This window comes from Bubalus bubalis, chromosome 5 (genome assembly GCF_019923935.1).
Source record: "Bubalus bubalis isolate 160015118507 breed Murrah chromosome 5, NDDB_SH_1, whole genome shotgun sequence".
In the NCBI taxonomy this organism is placed as follows: Eukaryota; Metazoa; Chordata; class Mammalia; order Artiodactyla; family Bovidae; genus Bubalus; species Bubalus bubalis.
Genome location: NC_059161.1, coordinates 123,345,105 through 123,365,930, shown reverse-complemented (window position 1 = coordinate 123,365,930; position 20,826 = coordinate 123,345,105). Strand labels below are relative to the sequence as shown.

The window sequence follows — 20,826 nt, the reverse complement described above, 5'->3', positions numbered from 1 at the left end:
AGAGAGAATTAAGATTGCACATAGAATTAAGGTTGCTAATCAATATACCCTAGAGTAGGAAGATTATTCTGGATTTCCAGGTAAGCCCAATGTGATCACAAAGTTTCTGATGGAAGCGGGAAGGAGTAGAGTCAGTATCATAGTTATGCAATTGAGAGAGACTCAACCAGCCATTTCTAACTTTGAAGATGAAAGGGAGCCACAAGCCAAGGAATGCAGGCAGCCTCTTGAAGCTGGAAAGGACTAGAAAACAGGTCATCTGTGAGAGCCTCTAGAAAGTAGCACAGCCTTGCTGATACCTTGATTTTAGTCCCGTGAGACCTGTTTCAGATTTCTGACCTCCAGAACTATAAGACAATACATTTGTGTTCTGTTAAGCCACTGACCATTTGTTACAGCAGCCACAGGAACTCATACAGCAACCAATTCAAGTTCGAGCCTGGCATGTAGAGCTAACTGTTGTCACCATTATCCTATATATCTTAAGGCAACTTCTGGGGCATGCGTCCTACCTGAGTAAGAGAAACAGCAGAGACATTAAAAACTAAGAGACAATGGAGCCAGGGACACACTGAGGACCCACCTGGTCGCTGCGGGAGACCCCGTAGCGCAGCTTATTGACGAAATGCTCGCAGTTGTTGCTGGTCAGACTGTAGCAGAACTCCTGGCCCACCAACTCCTCCGCCCACTGGACGATTTTGCTTGGAGGGAATGGGTTGTACTTGTCATCGTGCTTGTTGTTGACCCTGTACGGATCTCTCCCAACCACGTCACACAGCCGTTCCTTCTTTACTATGGCCCTGTCAGCCACTGCAGACATGATACTTGCCCCACCAGCTCCCGCGATTTCGCCTGTGGATTCAGGATGAGGAACACGATTGGTCTTGGGCCGGCAGGAGCCTAGCATCCATCACATCCACAATGGGATGAGCAGATGTGTCAGGGTCAGAGCGGTGTGGCCTTGGATAAAACCTTGTGGTCTGGTCCCTGGTTTTCTTATCTGAAATAAGGAGGAGTAAAATCCTGTGATTTGTTGTGATTTTTTTTTAACACAGAGAAGCTGGCCTTGTACACCCTGTGACACTTCAGGGGCCCTCTTGATTGTGCAGTATGGGCCTGAGCACACCCACCTCCCTAGGGGAAGAGAGTGTGAATTGTTTGTGATCCTGCCAAGGCTCCACTTTTCTGACACACTCACAAAGCTGATTACTGCAGAAAAGTTGAATGGATTTGCAGAAGGGGATTCCATCCTTCTGGGAATAAAGGGACCAAAACCCCACAGCTGCTCCCAGAGGAGTGACACCAGGGAAGTCAAGGAGGGGTCCATTCGCACAGCCCTGATCAATGCTGAGGGGTGGAAGGTGCAACAGATTTCCAGAAATAAAGCTGCCTTGAAGAAAGGGATTTGGGGTCAATACAGGGGCCATGATGGTGTGGAGCGAAAGCTGGTGCCTGCACAGAGATCCCTGTTGAGGTTACCAGCTTATATCATGTAGGGAGGGTATGATGACTGAAAACTGGGCTTGCATTAAAGAGGTGTACCCCATGGAACTTCACAGAGGAGACTCATGTCCCCAGAGAGCCTCTGTGGCCCTGTCATGATCGGGAACCCCCAGTCTCTCCCAGGAGGGGAAGCATCCCAGTACACGGGGTGGGACCCATCTTGCACTGTGACGCCACGTGACAGCAACAAGCAATGGCCAGAGGGTCTGATCAGAGTGCAAGTCCTGTTCTGCTCAGCTTTCCAGAGAGGACTGAACCCCTCTGCCCTGAGAACAATTCTGAGGTTTAGAAAATCAAGGAATTCAGATTTCCTCCTCATAGGGCAGGAGGTGCTTAATGGATTCAATGAGGTAAATAGAAGATGATGCTGTGTTTGAGCCCCGAGTCTATTGAAAGGGTCAATGTGGGAACTGGGTCAGGGGAGCTCTGGAGACCCATCCACCTTCAGCCCCTTGGCGGGCAGATAGGATCCTGGGACTGGGGAGAGGCAAGCAAGGTGCCTGGGGCACAGATTTCAGGAGGTTCCAGCTCCAGAGGTGCAAGTTTAGAGTCAACATCCAAAAGTGAGGGCTTCCTTACACTCCACACGCTGGGTGCCACCCTGGTGAGAGTGTGCACAGGCTCAGAGGCAGAAGCAATGGGTGCTTATTCTGGTTCCATTTCTGCATGGTCTAGACACGTCACTTAACTTAGCTGAGCCAGTGCTGGGAATCCACAAATACAAGCTAAGATGGATTCATGAACACACATCCACTTACGAATTTAAGGCTCCTTTTAAAAGAATTATTTTCCTTTTTAAAGTTAGTCATGAGAGACTATTTTCTTGGGCTCGAAAGTTACTGTGTATGGTGACTGCAGCCATGAAATAAAGGACGGTTGCTCTTTGGAAGAAAAGCTATGACAAACCTAGACAGCATTTTAAAAAACAGAGACATTACTTCACTGACAAAGGTCCATGTAGTCATGTATGGTTGTGAGAGCTGGACAATAAAAAAGGCTGAGTGACAAAGAACTGATGCTTTTGCACTTGGTGTTGGAGAAGACTCTTGAGAGTTCCTTGGACTGCAAGGAGATGAAACCAGTCAATCCTAACGGAAATCAATCCTGAATATTCACTGGAAGGACTGATGTTAAAGCTGAAGCTCCAAATTTTGGCCACCTGGCTCAAAGATCTGACTCATTGGAAAAGACCCTGATGCTGGGGAAGACTGAAGGCAGGAGAAGGGGATGACAGAGGATGAGATAGATGGATGGTATCAGTGACTCAATGGAAATGAGTTTGAGCAAACTCTGGGAGATGGTAAAGCACAGAGAAGCCTGGTATGCTACAGTCCAGGGGGTCACAATGAGTCGGACAAGACTGAGCAAGTGAACAACAACATTAAAGAAAATACCAATTAAACAATTGGAGAAAGGGCACATGAATATGGCAAATAATCAATGAATGAAATTTGGGGAACCTCAGACTTCATAGCAGAGCATCAGGTTTAAAGGCAGGAGATAGAGTCAGAGCCAGGGTTTGACTCCAACAACTGCGACTTTCTGCTATATGACTGTGGTCAAGTTGCTTAACTTCTCTGAGTCCCCAGTTCCTTGTAGAACAGGTCCAATAAGTCCCACCTGTGCCTACAGCTGTGGATGAGGAGCTGCAAGGATTGAAGAAACAGATTAGGTAAGGTGCCTCCACCAGTGCCTGGCATAGGGTTGGTGCCCAGCAAGTGTTGGGTCTCATTAGTACTGGGCTGATCTCTAAGTTTCCTTCCAGCTCTGACTTCCACCATTTTCTCAGTAGTATGAGGTCAGTCCCCCTGCCTCACCTATTTCACAAGATTCCTGTGAAGCTCCAATGAGAAGATGAAGATAGAAGCATCTTTTCCCTTTAAGGAGCATTGCTCACCCAGTGACGGGCATCACACTGTCCACCCAGATCCCTGTCATGCCCTTCCTGTCTCCTGTCCAGCATTTACACCCACTCAGCACAGTCAGTCAATACTGAGGCCCTACTATGTGCCAGGCCTTGTCCACAGTGCTGAAGCCTTCCATGAACTTGACAGCGTACCTGCCCTCAACTAGTATACACTCTAGTGAAAGGACACTGACAGTGAACAAATAGAACAAAGAAAATCCTTTTAGGTTTTGAAAAGGCTGTGGGGAAGATTAAGTGAAGTCACACAGGAGAGGATGACCAGGGGAGGCTGCCCTGGCTCAGGCTGGGGAGGGCCATGGCCAGGAATGGCCATGTGAGTTGAGACTTGAATGATGAAAGGGAGGCAGCTGTGGTGAGAGCCAGGAAAGAGCATCACAAGCAGAAGGGAGAGCAAAAGCAAGGACCTCAGGAAGGAAGGCTTCCAGGAGGTCAGTGAAGTCTGGAGACCCAAGAGGAGAGAAGAAGAAGAGGAAGATCAGATAGGCAGCCTGGGCCAGACCATGCCAGGCTCAGAGGCCGCAGCACAGATTTGAAACTTTTTCTATATGTGACGGAAATGCCAGTTGAAATTTTAGGGAGAGGAGTGACATAATCAGATTTATATTTTACAATGATCATGCTGGCTGCCCAGTAAAGGAAGGACTGACAATCGTGGTCAAGAGGCAGAGAGACCAAGCAGAACTGCAATGGCATCAGGTGAGAGAGCATGGTATCTTACTCCAGGCACATCAGTGGAGATGCTGAGAAGTGATCAGATTGCAGGTCTGCTTTAGAGATAAAGCCAATAGGATTTCCTGATGGATTAGATACAGAGTGAAAAGGATCAAGGATGATGTGTAGACTTTTGGTCTAAGCAACTGAATGGTGTTGTCATCTGGAGCCCTCCATCTGAGGAGTGTTAAGTTCAACATGCCAGTTAGACACCTAAGTGAAGATGCCAAGTAGTCAAGAGGTTATACAAGTCTCAAGGTGAGCAGCATCAAGTCTAAGTTAAGGTTGTGGTCTTAGGGAGACATCAACAAATAGAAGGTATTAGAATCCAGGGCACAGATGAGGGAGGAGTAAAAATGAGAGATAAGGGAGAGGAGGAGGAACCCACCCAACACCCCTCCCACATGAGGCCACAAGGAAGGGCCTAGAGGGAAAGGAAGAAAGGCAGTGCCAGGGAGTATAGAGAGAGGTCACTCATACTAAATGCTGTAGAGAAGCAAGAAGGCGTGGAACCAGGATATTGATGAAGCCTTGATAAGAGCTGTTCCAGGAGGGGAGTAAATACCCACTGGTGGAACAGAAGAGAGGATGGGAAGTGAGGAGCCAGCAATGGCCATGGCAGACAAGAGATCTACCCCATGGGAAGTTAGTTAGAGGAATGTGTGGTAAGGGGGTCTTTGTTTACCAGTGGGAGATACTCCAGTGGTTTCAAAGGCAAGAAGAAGAACACAGAAGGCAGGGGGGAATTTGAGGGCTAAATGCCTATGAAAGTAAGAGGAGGAGTCCACGGCCCTAGTCCACCCCAGGGGCTGGCTTCATAAATAAGGGCAAAGGCAGATTCTGTGGATGTCGAGATTGGTGGTTTGGTTGATCATGATGGGGATGGTGATTCTACCCTAGTTACTTTGATTTCTCTGTAAATGCAGCATGATGTCTCTGATTTTGCTACCAGCCTGGGTCAGCAGAAGACACACCCAAGAATGTCCACAGCAGCCCCAGGCAGAGCAACCTACAACTGGAACCATCCAATGCCAATCAGCAGAAGAGTGGTTAACAAATTGAGGGATTCCCATTGTCCGAGGATACACAGCAATGGAGAAGTAAGAACAGCATGGGTGACGTCATGGGGCCAGTGAAAGAGCTGACACAAGAGTTGCCCTGAAGCTCTAGAACAGGCAAAAAACCCAGGAGGATCTAGGGGAGTGGCTGCCCCTCAGGAGGGAGAGAGGGTCCTGAAGAGGCATGAGGGGCTTTTAAGGGCCGTGGAAATGTTCTAGGCCTTGATCTGTTCATCGTCACATGGATGGATACATTTTAAAAAATTCATTGACTATACACTTGACTATATTGTGCATTTTACTGCATTTAGGTTTGTCCACAGTTAAATAATTTAGGAAAAGGGAGTGGGGGAATCCTCAGAACAAAACCCCAAGTTAAGAATTCTCAACCTCAGTTTACAGATGAGGAAACTGAGGGTGGAGAATGAAACTGGATCCACAGTCACCTCTGCTGCCCAAACACCTGTGCTCTTTCCAAGTGATTTATTTAATTAAGATTAAAGTTAAAAGTTGAATGTATTTTATACAAGGTCATAACATATAAAATGCATTACAGTAGAACTGCCCCCTTGAAATCCCACCACAATCTCTCTGCACACCCGTTGGGTTCCAAGGAGCAGAGTTTGAAAACCATGGCCCTACCCCAAGATGTCTTCTTGTAGCACTCAGGAACCAACTGCCAGTTGGGGAGCAAGAGGAATGTTGGGGTCCCCGGTTACCCACAGCTCCTCCATCCCCTCTGCTTCCAGCCTCAGCATGGTGGAGGCCCTGTGTGCCCTTACTTGAGGGTGCCAGGTGGACCACATATCCACCGCCAACGTAGACAGCCCAGTGTCTGTAGAAAGGGCGGAAGACTTCAATCAGGTCTCCGGGCTGGGGTTCGGGCTGCAAAACCAAGAAGAAGGCTGTTAGAGGTGATGGGAGAGCTGGGAACCAAGGGTGGGGCTCAGCCCAGAGGGAGCAGCTCAGTGGCCTTCATCTCACAGCTCTCCAGGACGTCCTCCCGAGCTTGCCCTGCCATGCTGGTGCCCGGCCCACTTCACATGTCTGCCAGGGACTATGGGCCTGCCCACTTGTCATTACTACTTGCAAAGTGCACACCTCGCTGGGACTTCTACCTTATTGTTACTCTTTCTAGTATATTATTTACTGAACGCTTACTCTGAGCCAAAGACTCTGCTGACCAGTTTTACAAGAATAGTTCAATAAATTCACACAACCCGCCTGTGAGGTGGGCACTGTTGTGATCCCCGTGTGATGAAAGAGGAAATCAAGGCTCAGAGATGGAGAGGAGATTTTGTAAAACCACCCAGCCCCTGAGTGATGTGAGCAGGACTCAGCTCTAGGCCACCTGATTCCAAGGCCATCGTCTTAACCACCACAGTGACCGTCAGGCAAGCACACGGGTTATCTGACTAGAGCTGCCCACCTGGGGGCCCTGCAGAGGCTGCCAAATCTAGGGGCAATGGTATTCCACAGACACTCCCCTACCTGACCCAGAGCCTGGCAGACAGGTGAAGTCAGCCTCTGGCAGTAATGTCCCCCTGGCTGCTCCTCCTGAGGGTGAGAGTGCGTGCATGCGTGTGTGCCAAGCAAAGGAAAACTCTCTCTGCTCTGTGCTCACTCCTCTACTTCTGACACCGGATGTGTGGGTTTCCCACACTAAGCAGTTCAATCCTCGGTGCACACTGACTGGGTGTCCCACAGTTTAACTCAGTTCTGACACTCACGGCCCAGAGTCAGTGCAGACCCCACAGGCTTAGTCCCAGGAGACTGAGCTTCAGATGCCAGGTGCAAGTTGAAGTTGTTACCTGTGCCCTGAACAACTGGCTGTAAATTGATGGTTCCCACAGTCCCCTTCCTTGGGTTCAGTGGTTTTGTGGAACAGCTCATAGAACTCAGGAAAACAGTTTACTTGCTAGATGACCCATTTACTAGAAAATATGCAACTCAGGAATGCAGAGGGCAAGCTGTGGGGGCGGGGGGGGGGGATTCAGAGCATCCTTGCCCACTCCAAGGAACTCTGCTCTCCAGCACCTCCATGCTCTCATCAACACCCCAGCTTAGCAGTTTTATGGAGGCTTTATTATGTAGGCTCGGTTGATGAGATCATTGGCCATTAGTGATTAATGCTACTTCCAGCTCTTTGATCACTTGGTCAGTTGAAAGGGGCTTCTTCTGAATGATGAAACGGATTCCTCTCTCCCCTGCTGCTGCTGCTAAGTCACGTCAGTCATGTTTGACTCTGTGGGACCCCATAGACGGCAGCCTACCAGGCTCCGCCATCCCAGGGATTCTCCAGGCAAGAACACTGGAGTGGGTTGCCATTTCCTTATCCAATGCATGAAAGTGAAAAGTGAAAGTGAAGTTGCTCAGTCATGTCCGACTCAGCGACCCCATGGACTGAAGCCTACCAGGCTCCTCCATCCATGGGATTTTCCAGGCAAGAGTATTGGAGTGGGTTACCATTGCCTTCTCTGCCTCTCTACCCTACTGCTCAGGAAATTACTCGGGTTTTAGAAGCTCTGTGGCAGGAACCCAGGACCAAGACTAAATATACATTTCTCATTACATCACAGTGGGCATGTGTGGGAGTGAGGGTTTGTGTGTGTTTGCAGGGGAAGGTGGGAAGGATGCTGAAACGCTCATCAGAGCCCCGCCCTGTGATGGGAGCAGTGGCCCAGAGCCTGAGAACAGTCAGGAGATCTTCAAGATCACTGTCATTCAATGTACTAAGGTCCCAATACCAGACACTGTGCTAAGAGCTGCAGGTGGGGGCACTCCGATCTGGACTTCCCTCGTCTAAACCAACCATAAATCCCTTTGGGACACCTGGAGACAGAGCTCCTCTGAGGTTGTTCCAGCCCTCTGTCCTTTTCCACTCACCCCTTGCTCTTAGGGGACAGACCCATAGGGGCCTGCCCACATCCCACCTCCAAACTCTGGCCTGACTGAGAGACTCCATCAAAGATGAGTAGGGAGTGTGGATTCCCCCATGTATGGCCTCCCCTAGGAGGGGGAGGATAGCAATGATGGGCAGTGGGAATAGCTCATCACCAGTCTCTAGTGGCTGTGAAGCAGGGTCAAGGGCAGTTCATTTCTATTTATAGAAGCACTAGAACTGCCAAGAAGCATCCCATGTGGCAGGAAAAAGATCTTTTTTGCTGCAATTTTACAGACAAGTCATGCTATCTTATTGCAGTAACTATAATTTATCTTCCTAGAAGAAGTCACCCAGACCTTACTGAGAACCGATTTCAGAACACTGGACAATGGTCACAATTTATGAACCTCATTTGTTTTCCAAAATAGAAGGAAAAAAAAGTACATGAATTATTGGGTGAGAGTTAGGAGGTTGTCAGGGATCTCAGTGGAGAAGGAAATGGCAACTCACTCCAGTATTTTTGCCTGGAGAATCCTATGGACAGAGGAGTCTGGCAGGCTACCTCTCATGGGGTTGCAAAGAGTCAGACATGACTGAGCGACTGAGCACAGGGCTCCCCAAAGGGGAATTTAAATGAGCTTTTCCATGAATAATCCAGGACTTAAAGGCAAGGCAGAGACCCAGCCTTCAAGGAGTTTATGGATTAGAAAAAGACATTTTGGACATGAGTACTATGGGGTCAAGTAATAAGCTGCCAGTAGGTACACAGACTCAAGGAGTTCACTGTGTCCCAGGCAAATACCAATGAAAGGAGAGCTATACAGAGAAATATATATATATATACACACATACCCAGCAGCAAAATTATCTACAGAGAAACTTGGACTCATCTCATCTCCCCTTTCTTTGTCAAGTTCATGTCGAACTGAAAAGGCTGACCCTAAAAGTTGTCCCTGAATTCACTGCCTCCTCATTTCCTGTCCACTGACTTGGTCTGGGGCAGCCCAGTCCCTGCCTCTGTGACTCCCTCTGACCCCTGAAGCCCCCACCCCCACCCCACTTCCTGTCTCTATCTGGAGAACATATAGATCCCTAAGTAATCCCAGATGTCTAAGACCATGGCCGGGGTACTGGCAACAGCAGACAGGGAAAAGGCAGAACATCAGCTGTGTCTCCACTTGGAAAGGAAATGGGGCAGGAACCAGGCACGAAGTAGCTCAGAGCGAGGCTTGATGCCTCCTTTCTTGAGAAATATGACACCTCTTCCCAGAATTGGTTGATTTTCAGTAATGGCAGGAATCTGGCTTGTTCCTTTCCAGCTGCACACTAGGTAAGGAGCCTGCCCCTCCCCCCCCCCCCCCCCCCATGGAAACTTCTCTCATTCAGAAACACTGGCTGCTTGGGAGAGAGCTTTTCAGGAACAGAACGCTGAAATGCAAGTGCATTCTCTGCAGCAGGACTGATGCCTTGGGTGATGGAGGAGGCAGAGCAGGTGGGCCGCACTCATCTCCCTTGTCCCAGGGTTGCCGCCTCTGCTGCCACGCCAGCTTCCTCCCTGTGGCCCCCAGAGCACCCACCACTCCTCCCCATGGAAGTCCCTACCCCCCACTGCGCTGGGTGCAGACAGGAAGCTCACTCTGCCCCAAGACCTCGCGGTTTCAGCAGGAAAAGGGAGTTTTAAACAACCAATATATTTTCCTATGAAAGCCTTCTCCAGACAGGCTCTGGGAAGAGTAAGACCCGGCCTTTACAGGAGGGGAGCTGCCTTCTCATTTAGAGTCAGTGGTGGGAGTTTCAGGGGACTTACCGAAGCCATCACAAGCCAGAGCAGTACTGCAATCTTTCCACTCTCACACCAGCTTTTATGTTAAAGTTAAGAATTTCACTTTCGCTTTTCTTCTCTTCTTAAAAACTACAAAGCTGTAAACTTTTTTTCTTTTTTTTTTTAAAGGGAGACTATGATTTGCTGTAAGTGGAAAGGTCAATGATTACCTACCTCAAAACATAAAGTCGCTGGGACTTTAAAGCCCCCTGGAAGTAGAGTAGGAGGCTGGTGCTATCATCTGGCCTTGCTTGAGAAACCCAAGGTCTCTTTCAACAAAATCCTGGACGACTGTTCCTACTCCAGGAAGAGGGGCATTTAGAGGCTCAGAGGTGCCAACCCCCTAGTACACCTTCTAGGCCATTGTAATGACTCTAGGAGATACTGGGGCAGAAGCCATGGGGTGGGCCAGATAGGGTGTTGCACTCCACGGGACAAGCTTTCAAGAAGTGGGTGCCTCGTGGCATGTGGGACCCAGGACCTCGATGCCCCTGTAGGATGTGTTTGGCTGCAAGAAGCAGAACTTAACTAAAACAGGTTTTGACAGCCTGGGCAGTTACTGACTCTGTAACAGGAAGACAGAAGCTGGTGACTCAGATCCATTTCAGTAGCTCCTCGAGGCCACTAAGGACCTAGGCTTTTCCATCATGCTGGTGCTGTGTCCCCAGTGACACCCTGCCTGGTCACCATGGCTGCAGCAGCCTCAAGGGGCACATTTTTTCCTGGCGATGTCCAAATGCACTAAAGGAAGATGTTTCTCATCACTTGTCTTTTTTTTTTCTTTTCCTCCAGGGAATACAGTTTTTCCTATAACCCCCTGGCTGGCCTGCTCTCCCTCTTCACTGGCCAGAACTGAGTCATGCTTCCCCTTCCAAACCAATCGTGGGCAAAGACAAAGGGGCTTCCAGAGCAGCTTCAGACCACTCACGGTGCATCGACTGGAGCTGGAGGGTTGCCTGCTGCCTGATGAACAGCAGGATTGTGAGCCTGGGAGAAGGTGAGTGACTGTGGTGTATGCATCACGGGGAGAGATGGCTACTGATTATACAATCAACATATGGGACGCACTCACTTGCTTCTCATCTGGGTGAAAACCAACTTATTTCAAGGCTACAAACAGACAGGAACCAGTTCTCCAACAATCAGACAGCACCTGGATGGAAAATCAGGGGAGATTGACTCACTGGGAATGGGAGGAGGATGCAAAGCAGGCTCGTGGATATGTAGAGAGCCCCCGAGTTACTGAAACTCAGTCAATTCCTGGAAAAGGTATCATATTTCTCAGGAAGGGCGGGCCTGTGTGGCTTTGCTCTGTGGTGCTCTGCACCTCCATATTGCCCCATTTCCTTTCTAAGTAGAGACACAGCTGACTGCCTTTGTTAGCATCTGCTATTGTTAGCTGTTGTTAGTGTCCCAGCTGTGGTCTTAGACAACTGGGGACATTTGGGGATTGAATGATGGAGATAGGAGGTGAGGGGGGGCAGTCAGAGGGTAGAGGGGGTCACAGAGGCAGGGTAGGGGCTGGCCTGGACCAAGTCAGTGGATGGGAGATGGGCAAGGCAGAGAATTCAGGATAAACTTCCAGGGTGGGCACTGACTGGACTTTGTGGTTGGATGCAGGTGGCAGGGGTGGGTGTGAGTGTGGGGAAGAAGGAAAGGATGTGTTAGGGAGCTGGAGGACTTCGGATGGCCCTCTCTGGGGACTAGAAAACCTGGAAGAGGGGTTGGAACAGGGAACATCATTCCTCAGATCAGGAATGTAGCGGGAACAGAAAAATGATTCGTTCTTGCAGCTGGGGTGCCCTGGGGTGGAACACAGACCATGAGGAATGGGGTGCGGAAAGGGAGTCAGGCAGGACTGTGGGGTGCCTAGTGGGAGATGTGGACAAAAGCCCGGCTTGGGCTCTTGGCACAAGTGACCTTAAGCAGGGCATCACCCTCTGGGAACCCTGGTTCCTGCGCCTCCACAATGGGATGATGCTTCTTGTCAGGTTGTTGTGTGGGTGGAAGGGCCACGTGGCAGGTGTCCATCCCATTGCTGACAGCTGTGTGATCCCACAAGGTTCTGGTCCCTGAACTGCGTGTTGGGTCACATTAAGATCTCTCCAACTTGCATCTCTCGAGACATCAGGTAGGAGAGACGGGCATCCGGAGGGCAGGAGGGGACCTAAAGATGGGGCTGAAGGAGGCCATGGGCACCACGATCACAGGGTGGTGGGCTTGGGGGTCTGTCCACAGACTGACTGCCCAGCATTGCCCTGGGTGGGCCTGGTGCTGGGGCATGTTGGGAAGATGCTGTGCATGCTGTGTCACGAGTCCACACGTGCAGAAACACATCCGCACAGCCCCGGGCATATGAATGTACACCTGAGTGAACACGGACTCCGCCAACACAGTCCCAGGACCCTCCCTCCTTTCCCATGTCTTAGCAGGGGTGGGGGCTGGTGCCCAAGACAAGTGCTTGCACCGTCCTGGTTGCCCATCACGTGATGAAGACTGAGCATCACCCCTTCTCCCCAAAGAAGCCACTCTCTGCGAGACGGATGGCTTAGGTTCATGTTCATCTGGTTTTTCTAGGGCAGGCAGGTCAAACGCTCTACCTGGAGATCTGGCTGAGACGTTTTCAAAGTGGCTATTAGACAAGAACGCGGTCCATCTGGTCCCTGAAAGCAAGGAAGGATTTTCTGTCTAAATGCCAGTCCTGTCTGACTCTCAGTTGTGTCCGACTCTTTATGATCCCATGGCATATAGCCTGCCAGAGTCCTCTGGCAGGAAGTCTCAATGGATGTTAGCAAACATTTTAAAATGAACAAAAATGCAAACACAAAATATCAAAATTTGTGTGGTATAGATAAAGTGCTGAGAAAAAATGTATTATCTTAAATGCTTATAGTAGAAAAAAGAAAAGTTTAAAATCAGTACTCTGAGCTTTCAACTGAAGAAATTAGAAAAAGAGAGCCAAATAAACCAAAGCAAGTAAAAAGAAGGAAATAGAAAAGATAAGGGCAGACATCTATAAAGTTGGAAACAGAAAACAGTAGAGAAAATCAATAGGGTCAAAGCTGTTTTTCTGAAAATACCAATTAAATTGGTAAAACTCTAGTGAGACTGACAAAGAAAAAGAGGGGAAAAGATTCAAATTACCAACATCAGAAATGAAAGAAGGGTTTTCACTAAAGATCCCACAGACATTGAAAAGATAAGAAAATCATATTATGTACTGTATGTATGTATTACAGTTGATGACTAAGATTAAATGTAGATTTGTACAGCCACTATGGAGAACAGTATGAAGATTCCTTAACAAATTAGGAATAAAATTACCATATGACCCAACAACCCCACTACTGGGCATATGCTCTGAGAAAAGCACAATTCAAAAAGACATATGTACCCTAGTGTGCATTGCAGCACTATTTATAACAGCCAGGACATGGAAGCAACCTAGATAATTCATCGATAGATGAATGGATAAAGAAGATAGCATACATATGTACAATGGAATATTAATCAGCCATAAAAAGGAATGAATTTGAGTCAGTTGTAGTGAGGTGGATGAACCTAGAACCTGTTTTACAGAGTAAAGTAGTCAGAAAGAGCAAAACAAATATTGCATAGTCATGCGTATATATGGAATCTAGATTAAATAGACCAATTTCTTGAAAAACACAAACTATCAAAAGCAACCCAAGATAAAATAGATACACAGTCTATTTCTATGTCCTAGTAAAGGAATTGAATTTTTAATTAAAAAATCTTCCAAATGGAAATAACCAGGTCTAGATAGCTTCCCCAGCAAATTTCATGAACAGTTTAAGGAAACAGTCCCAATTTTTACAAAATTCCAGGAAATAGAGAAGGGGACAGCACTTCTGAGAGAACACACAGATGGAAAATTAGCACATGAAAAGATGGTCAACATCTTTAGCTGCTAGGGAAATACAAATTAAAGCCACGAGATACCTCTACCCATCAAGAATGGGATCCGTTCCCCAAATCCATCCACCTTTTCTGCAGCAATCAGCTTTGTGTGTGTCAGGAAGTGGAGTCTTGGTGGGATCACAACAAATTCACACTCTATTCTCCCAGGGAGGTGGGTGTGCTCAGAGCCTGTATTTGCACAATCAAGAGGGCCACTGGGGTGTCACAGGGTGTGCAAGGCCAGCTGCTGTAGGTTAAAAAAAATCACAACAAATTATGGAACTTCATTCCTCATTTCATATAAGGGGACCAGGGACCAGAGACCACAAGGGTTTTATCCAAAGCTACACAGCTCTGACCCTGACTCATCTGCTCATCCTCTTGTGGATGTGGTGGGTGCTAGGCTGGGGGCCAGCCCAGGACCAATTGTGTTCCTCATCCTGAATCCACAGGCGGAATCTCGTTAGCTGGTGGGTCCAGTTTCATGTCTTCAGTGGCCGACAGGGTCATAGTAAAGAAGGAATGGCTGTGTGACGTGGTTGGGAGAGATTTGTACAGGGTCAACAACAAGCATGATGACGAGTACAACCCATTCCCTCCCAGCAAAATCGTCCAGTGGGCAGAGGAGTTGGTGGGCCAGGAGTTCTGCTACAGTCTGACCAGCAAGAACTGTGAGCATTTCGTCAATGAGCTGCGCTACGGGGTCTCCCGCAGCGACCAGGTGGGTCCTCAGTGTGTCCCTAGCTCCATGGTCTCTTAGTTTCTTATTTCTCTGCTGCTTCTCTTACTCAGGTAGGCCACATGCCCCAGACGTTGCCTTAAGATATATAGGATAATGGTGACAACAGTTAGCTCTACATGCCAGGCTCGAACTTGAACTGATTGCTGTATGAGTTCCTGTGGCTGCTGTAACAAATGGCCAGAAATTCAGTGGCTTAACAGAACACAAATGTATTGTCTTATAGTTCTGGAGGTCAGAAGTCTGAAACAGGTCTCACGGGGTAGAATCAAGGTGTCAGCAAGTCTGTGTTATTTTCTAGAGGATCTCACAGAGAACCTGTTTTCTAGTCTTTTCCAGCTTCAAGGGGCTGCCTGCATTCCTTGGCTTGTGGCTCCCTTTCATCTTCAAAGTTAGAAATGGCTGGTTGAGTCTCTCTCAATTGCATCACTATGATACTGACTCTACTCCTTCCCACTCCCATCAGAAACTTTGTGATTACATTGGGCTTACCTGGAAATCCAGAATAATCTTCCTATTCTAAGGTAAATTGATTAGCAACCTTTATTCTATGTGCAATCTTAATTCTCTCTCTCCATGAAGCATAATGTATTTACCAGTATTAGGAATGAGGACATATCATGGAATTAAGACCTAGACATCTTTGGGGGCTATTTTTCTGCCTACCAGTTACTCTTTACACTGGGTACAGCTATTGTCCCGGGAGCTTCTCTTGCTGTTATTGTAGAAAGATTTCCCTCTCTTTTCTCCTGCACCAGAGCACCATCTTCCATTTCTCATGACCTCTTTCTTGGTTTGTTGTTATTGTTGAATAGCTAAATTGTGTCTGACTCTTTTCTGACACCATGGACTTTAGCCCTCCAGGCTCCTCTGCCATGGGACTTCCCAGGCAAGAATACTGGAGGGGGTTCCATCTCCTTCTCCGGAGGATCTTCCCAATCCAGGGACCAAACCCATGTCTCCTGCTTTGGCAGGTGGATTCTTTACCAATGAGTCACCTGGGAAGCCCTGTCTTGCTTTACACATTTCTTGTGGTGGAAACCCCTTCAGCAGCTTCCTAAAAAAGGATTCATGGAAGGAGAATTTTTTTGAGATCCTGTATGTCTGAATTATTTTTCAATTTACCTTCCTACTTAATTTACTAGTCTGTACAGGTATAGAATTCCAGGGCTTCTCTGGTAGCTCAACTGGTAAAGAATCCTCCTGAAATGCAGAAGACCCTGGTTTGATTCCTGGGTCAGGAAGATCCCCTGGAAAAGGGATAGAGTACCTACTGCAGTATTCTTGGGCTTCCTTGGTGGTTCAGACAAGAAAGAATCTGCCTGCAATGTGGGAAACCTGGGTTCAATCCCTGGGTTGGGAAGATCCCCTGGAGGAGGAGAGCATGGCAACCCACTCTAGTATTCTTGCTTGGAGATTCTCCATGGACAGAGGAGCCTGGTGGGCTATAGTCCATAGGGTTGCGAAGAGTTGGACACGACTGAGCAACTAAGCACATAGGTATGTAATTCTAGGTTAGAAATTGTTTTATTTTAAGATTTTGAGGGCATTCTTCCATTGTCTTCTTGCTTCCAGCATTGCTATGATGAAAACTAAAGTAATTCTGATTCCTGATCTTTTCTCGGTTTCCTGTTTTTCCCTCCTGCTCTAGAAGATGTAATGTCTTGTCTTTACCCAGTGTTCTAAAATCTCACACTAATGTGCCTTGACATAGGTCCTCTTTTATCCTCAAAGCACCATTTCAATCTGAAAACATATATCTTTTGGTTCTAGTAAATTTTCATGAGTTATTTCACTCTTGCTTCCCCGCCTCTGACTTTCCTCTAGTCCCTCTTTCTGGAAAGTTTATTATTCAAAGGTTATACTGGCTGGATTATTCCTTCAGTTTTACCTTTGGAAGCTGTTTTCTATAGCTTCATCTTTTCTGCTGTTCCTTCATAGAGATTTCCCCAACTTTATCTCTAAAATGTCTTTGGGTTTGTAATTTCCATCATATTTTTATTTTCTGAGTATTGCTTTTTTTCTCTCAACATTCTGTTATTTTTAGTAGCACTGTGTTCTTCTTTATTGTTGTTGTTGTTTAGTCTCTAAGTCATATTTGATTCTTTTACAGCCACATGGGCCATAGCCCACCAGTACCTCTGTCCGTGGGAGAAGAATCCTGGAGTGCCTTCTCCAGGGGATCTTCCCAACCTAGGAATCCTGAATTGCCAGGTGGATTCTTCACCACTGAGCCACCAGGAAATCCCCCTTCTTTACTGTATACATTCTATTCTCTAAAGACCTTTTTAAAAAATATGTTATCTTTTCTTTCTCCAGGTTGCCGTTTCCTTTTTGTTTTGCTCTCTGTCTTCTATTTCAGAGGTCCTGCTAGATGTCTCGGAGAAGGCAATGGCACCCCACTCCAGTACTCTTGCCTGGAAAATCCGATGAATGGAGCAGCCTGGTAGGCTGCAGTCCATGGGGTCGTAAAGTGTTGGACATGACTGAGTGACTTCACTTTCATTTTCACTTTCATGCCTTGGAGAAGGAAATGGCAACCCCCTCCAGTGTTCTTGCTTAGAGAATTCCAGGGACGGGGAAGCCTGGTGGGCTGCCATCTATTGGGTTGCATAGAGTCGGACAGGACTAAAGTGACTTAGCAGTAGCAGCAGCAGCATCAGCAGCTATATGTCTGGTACATCTGGTTTGTGGGCTCATGATTAAGAGTAGGGGGTTTGAAGAGTGAGCTCAGAGAGGGCAGTGGCTTGTTGACTTTGAGGTTCACTTCAGAGTAGACTGGGAACCCTCATATTGGTACCTTTCATTGCTTCCACTTGGGCCAGTCTGATTCCCCAGAAGAGTTTTCCTGACTCTTATGTAAAGGGTAAAGTACTGGGAGCACAGGGGATGGGAAGGCCAAGAGTCTCCATTTCGCATATTTATGGCCTCTAAATCCCTTTTTGGAGGTATGATACCCACAGCCTCACATGTGCTTCTGTTTTCAGACCCCCAAATCTTCTGATTTTCATTGTGGTTAAGGAGGGGCCTCAGTTCTCTCTCTCTTTCACCCACTTCCAGAAGTACCTGGTGATGTCAATATGTGATCTTTTTTAGGGATTCTGTTGTACACAGTTCAGTTCAGTTCAGTCACTCAGTCGTGTCTGACTCTTGGCAACCCCATGAATCGCAGCTCTGCAGGCCTCCCTGTCCATTAACAACTCCCGGGGTTCACTCAAACTCACGTCCATTGAGTCCGTGATGCCATCCAGCCATCTCATCCTCTGTCATCCCCTTTTCTCCTTCCTCCAATCCCTCCCAGCATCAGAGTCTTTTCCAATGAGTCAACTCTTCACATGAGGTGGCCAAAGTACTGGAGTTTCAGCTTTAGCATTATTCCTTCTAAAGAACACCCAGGGCTGATCTCCTTCAGAATGGAGTGGTTGGATCTCCTTGCAGTCCAAGGGACTCACAAGAGTCTTCTCCAACACCACAGTTCAAAAGCATCAATTCCTGGTGCTTAGCTTTGTTCACAGTCCAACTCTCACATCCATACATGGCCACTGGAAAAATCATAGCCTTGACTAGACATCTGGACCTTTGTTGGCAAAGTAATGTGTCTGCTTTTGAATATGCTATCTAGGTTGGTCATAACTTTCCTTCCAAGGAGTAAGCATCTTTTAATTTCATAGCTTCAATCACCCTCTGCAGTATTTTGGAGCCCCCCAAAATAAAGTCTGACTGTTTCCACTGTTTCCCCATCTATTTCCCATGAAGTGATGTACACAGTTAGCCCCCGACATACAAACATTCAAGTTTTGAACTTTCAAAGATGCCAACTTGTGTCCCAGCAAAGTCAGGAACGAGTGGCAATGAAGCGTGCCCTCCATCTCCTATTGCTGACGATCCTTCAGTTCCACCATCTCCACCTCCTCTCCCTCCTCCAGTCAGTAACTCTTGCTTGTTCACGTGACACCAGCCCCTGGATGCCAGCTGTTGTTCTTCTCTACTGTACTTTTCAACGTACTATACTGTAAGATTAAAAATATATCAGAGGGCCATCCCTGGTGGTCCCAGCAGTAAAGAATTCACCTGCCAATGCAGGGGACACAGGTTCGATCCCTGGTCAAGGAGGATCCCACATGAGGTGAGGTAACTAAGCCCTTGTGCCACAACTACTGAGCCCAAGTTCTAGAGCCTATGCTCCACGACAAAGAGGAGTCCCCACTTCCTGCAACTCAGAAAAGTCTGAACACAGGAATGAAGACCCAGTGAGCCAAAAATCATTGAATAAATCTTTTTTTTTTGTAATGTATGAGAACCCTATTAAAAGGATGGCTCAGATGGTAAAGAATCTGCGTTCATGCAGGACACTGGGGTTCAATCCCTGGGTTAGGAAGTCTCCCTTGAGAATGGAGTGGCAACCTACTCCAGTATTCTTGCCTGGAGAATTCCATGGACAGAGGAGCCTGGCAGGCTGCAGTCCGTGAGGTCACAAAGAATCAGACACAACTGAGCAGCTAATGCTTTCACTTTCAACAAGTATCTTTGAGTGTGATAATAAAGAATTTAAGTTGAAGTAAAAAAAATGTGTTCTTTATTCTTTGTTTTTGTTTTTTATGTAATTTTGTGTGAAGAGTATTATAAATCTTTTACAGTACAGTACTGTATAGTTGATTGTGTTACTTGGGTACCTAAGCTAACTTTGTTGAACCTATGAACAAATTGGACTTAAGAACGTGCTCTCAGAACTGACCAGGTTAGTATGTAAGGGACTTACTGTATTTAGGATTAATATTCAGCTTTTTCCACAGCTACCTTAGCCTTTAGTGTTCTCTGTGTCCTAGTAGAATTATGCCTAAAACTAATATCTTACTTTATTTTTATTTGGAGTTCAGGAAGGAGTGAAATTTGATACATGTTCTGTTTTTACACTGAAACTTACTCTTACTTTTGCTATTTTTTTTCTACTACAAGCAATATAAGTAAGGTATCTTAATAATTTAAAGTATAACATCACCACTCTTATTCATAGTTGAGTCATTTATGGAAGAACGTGCAGAGAGCACTTGGCGCCTGGCAGGTCTGGGCGCTGGGGATACAGCAAAGATGAAGACAAAGGAGGGCTCTGCTAGGACCCAGATCAGAGTTCATTGAGGTTCAATAGCAATTTCTCTTAAACTTTATATGTACCTCGAGCTCCCTGTTGATCAGCCAGGATTTCAACCATCTGGCTTCATCTCACTGTCCTTTCCACAGTCTCCCTCTGGGGATCTGTCTGCTTTAAAAACCCGAGGGCTGAAGGGAATTTCCCTCTTCAGGCCTGTGTATGCCATTGGCCAGCTGCCCCATTCACAAATTCCTTCCTCATGCTGCCCTCCTCTCTGCATTTCCCTGCCAGTATTTGTTGACTCCTGAGTTTGTCAAGGAGGCTATGAGGCACATGAAGCTCCCTGAGCTGCACATCCTTGTTGAATGTACAGTCTGTACTCAGCTTACTGACACAGAGTCTGACTCACTGTCCTGTCTCTTGCAGGTCAGAGATGCTCTCACAGCAGCTACCATCTCGGGAGTGGGCCTGATAGCCCTATCTGCTGGAGTCATGTTCTCAAGAAACAAGAAGCAACATCAATGACCTGAAGGGAGTGTCTTGTCAGCAGTGACATTATACTTTGAGGGGAGTCTTGTGTTGCTAGACAGTTTTGAGAGAGTTAACAGGCAGGTTGATAGGGAGTCCAAGGCCCCTTTAAGGAGGAAGTAAACTTTCTTTCTTTTTCATATTCTTTTGCCTTAGTCTCATAGGCTCTGTAAGCTATGATATATCTTTTCAAGGACGGGCTAATTTGAAAAGCTCTGTGTTAATTTTGCAACAGTCTATTTCATTTGAAAACTGGACTGTTAAGCATAATATATCTTACTGCTGGGTATGCTTTTCTCAGACTCTATGTCTTCATGTTAGTCATTACAACTGTAACAAATGTTGCCTGGGAACCTGTTTCCTCACTGCCTACACAGTCATAACACATCTCTCCCCAGGACAGAGTGCTTGAAACCCATTCTACCGGACAAGTCTTGGGCCAATGTTATCTCAAGATGTATGCTGTGGGAGAGGGACTGGATAAAACTTTCTCAGTCTTGAGGCATTCTTTTTATCTATTCTCAGCAGCCAGTTGAAAAGTATATAATGCCTTGCTTAAACTAGTGAGGGGGGCACTCTTTCTACCCCACTTCTGATATGTATGTAAGAAGCTTTCTCTATCCTTTTACCTTAAATAAAAATCT

The 20,826-nt window shown here is 47.0% G+C and overlaps 2 protein-coding genes across 5 annotated transcripts in view; one reads left to right on the top strand and one right to left on the bottom strand.

Annotated features, from left to right (window-relative positions):
- The window catches only part of LOC102400403 (phospholipase A and acyltransferase 3), an 18,011-nt gene extending 7,969 nt beyond the window's left edge, over positions 1–10,042 (bottom strand). Inside the window, exons 1-3 of one of the 3 annotated variants that reach the window (XM_006050828.4) lie at positions 9,891–10,042; positions 5,982–6,084; positions 584–852 (exon numbers count right to left, since the gene is read on the bottom strand). In XM_006050828.4, coding sequence (XP_006050890.4) covers positions 584–852; positions 5,982–6,084; positions 9,891–9,899 — 381 coding nt within the window. In that variant the 5' untranslated portion in view covers positions 9,900–10,042. The other 2 variants (XM_044943636.2, XM_044943637.2) reach the window with 2 other exon arrangements.
- LOC112585204 (phospholipase A and acyltransferase 3) lies at positions 9,281–20,826 on the top strand. Of its 2 annotated transcripts, XM_025286565.3 has the most exons (4): positions 9,281–9,413; positions 10,698–10,902; positions 14,279–14,547; positions 20,081–20,826. In XM_025286565.3, the coding sequence occupies exons 2-4, from the start codon at positions 10,872–10,874 to the stop codon at positions 20,177–20,179; spliced, it is 399 nt and encodes a 132-aa protein (XP_025142350.3). In that variant the 5' UTR covers positions 9,281–9,413; positions 10,698–10,871; the 3' UTR covers positions 20,180–20,826. The 2 variants fall into 2 exon arrangements, with proteins under 2 accessions (XP_025142350.3, XP_025142349.3); XM_025286564.3 differs by lacking the exon at positions 9,281–9,413 and having other exon boundaries at positions 10,400–10,902; positions 14,430–14,547.

Bases quoted from the DNA above. Each gene is read 5' to 3' on its own strand.
- LOC112585204 (XM_025286564.3), top strand. From the start codon at position 10,634: ATGTCCAAATGCACTAAAGGAAGATGTTTCTCATCACTTGTCTTTTTT. The intron at 10,903-14,429 runs GTGAGTGACTGT...ATTCCCTCCCAG, and splicing joins GATTGTGAGCCTGGGAGAAG to CAAAATCGTCCAGTGGGCAG. The intron at 14,548-20,080 runs GTGGGTCCTCAG...TGTCTCTTGCAG, and splicing joins GGGTCTCCCGCAGCGACCAG to GTCAGAGATGCTCTCACAGC.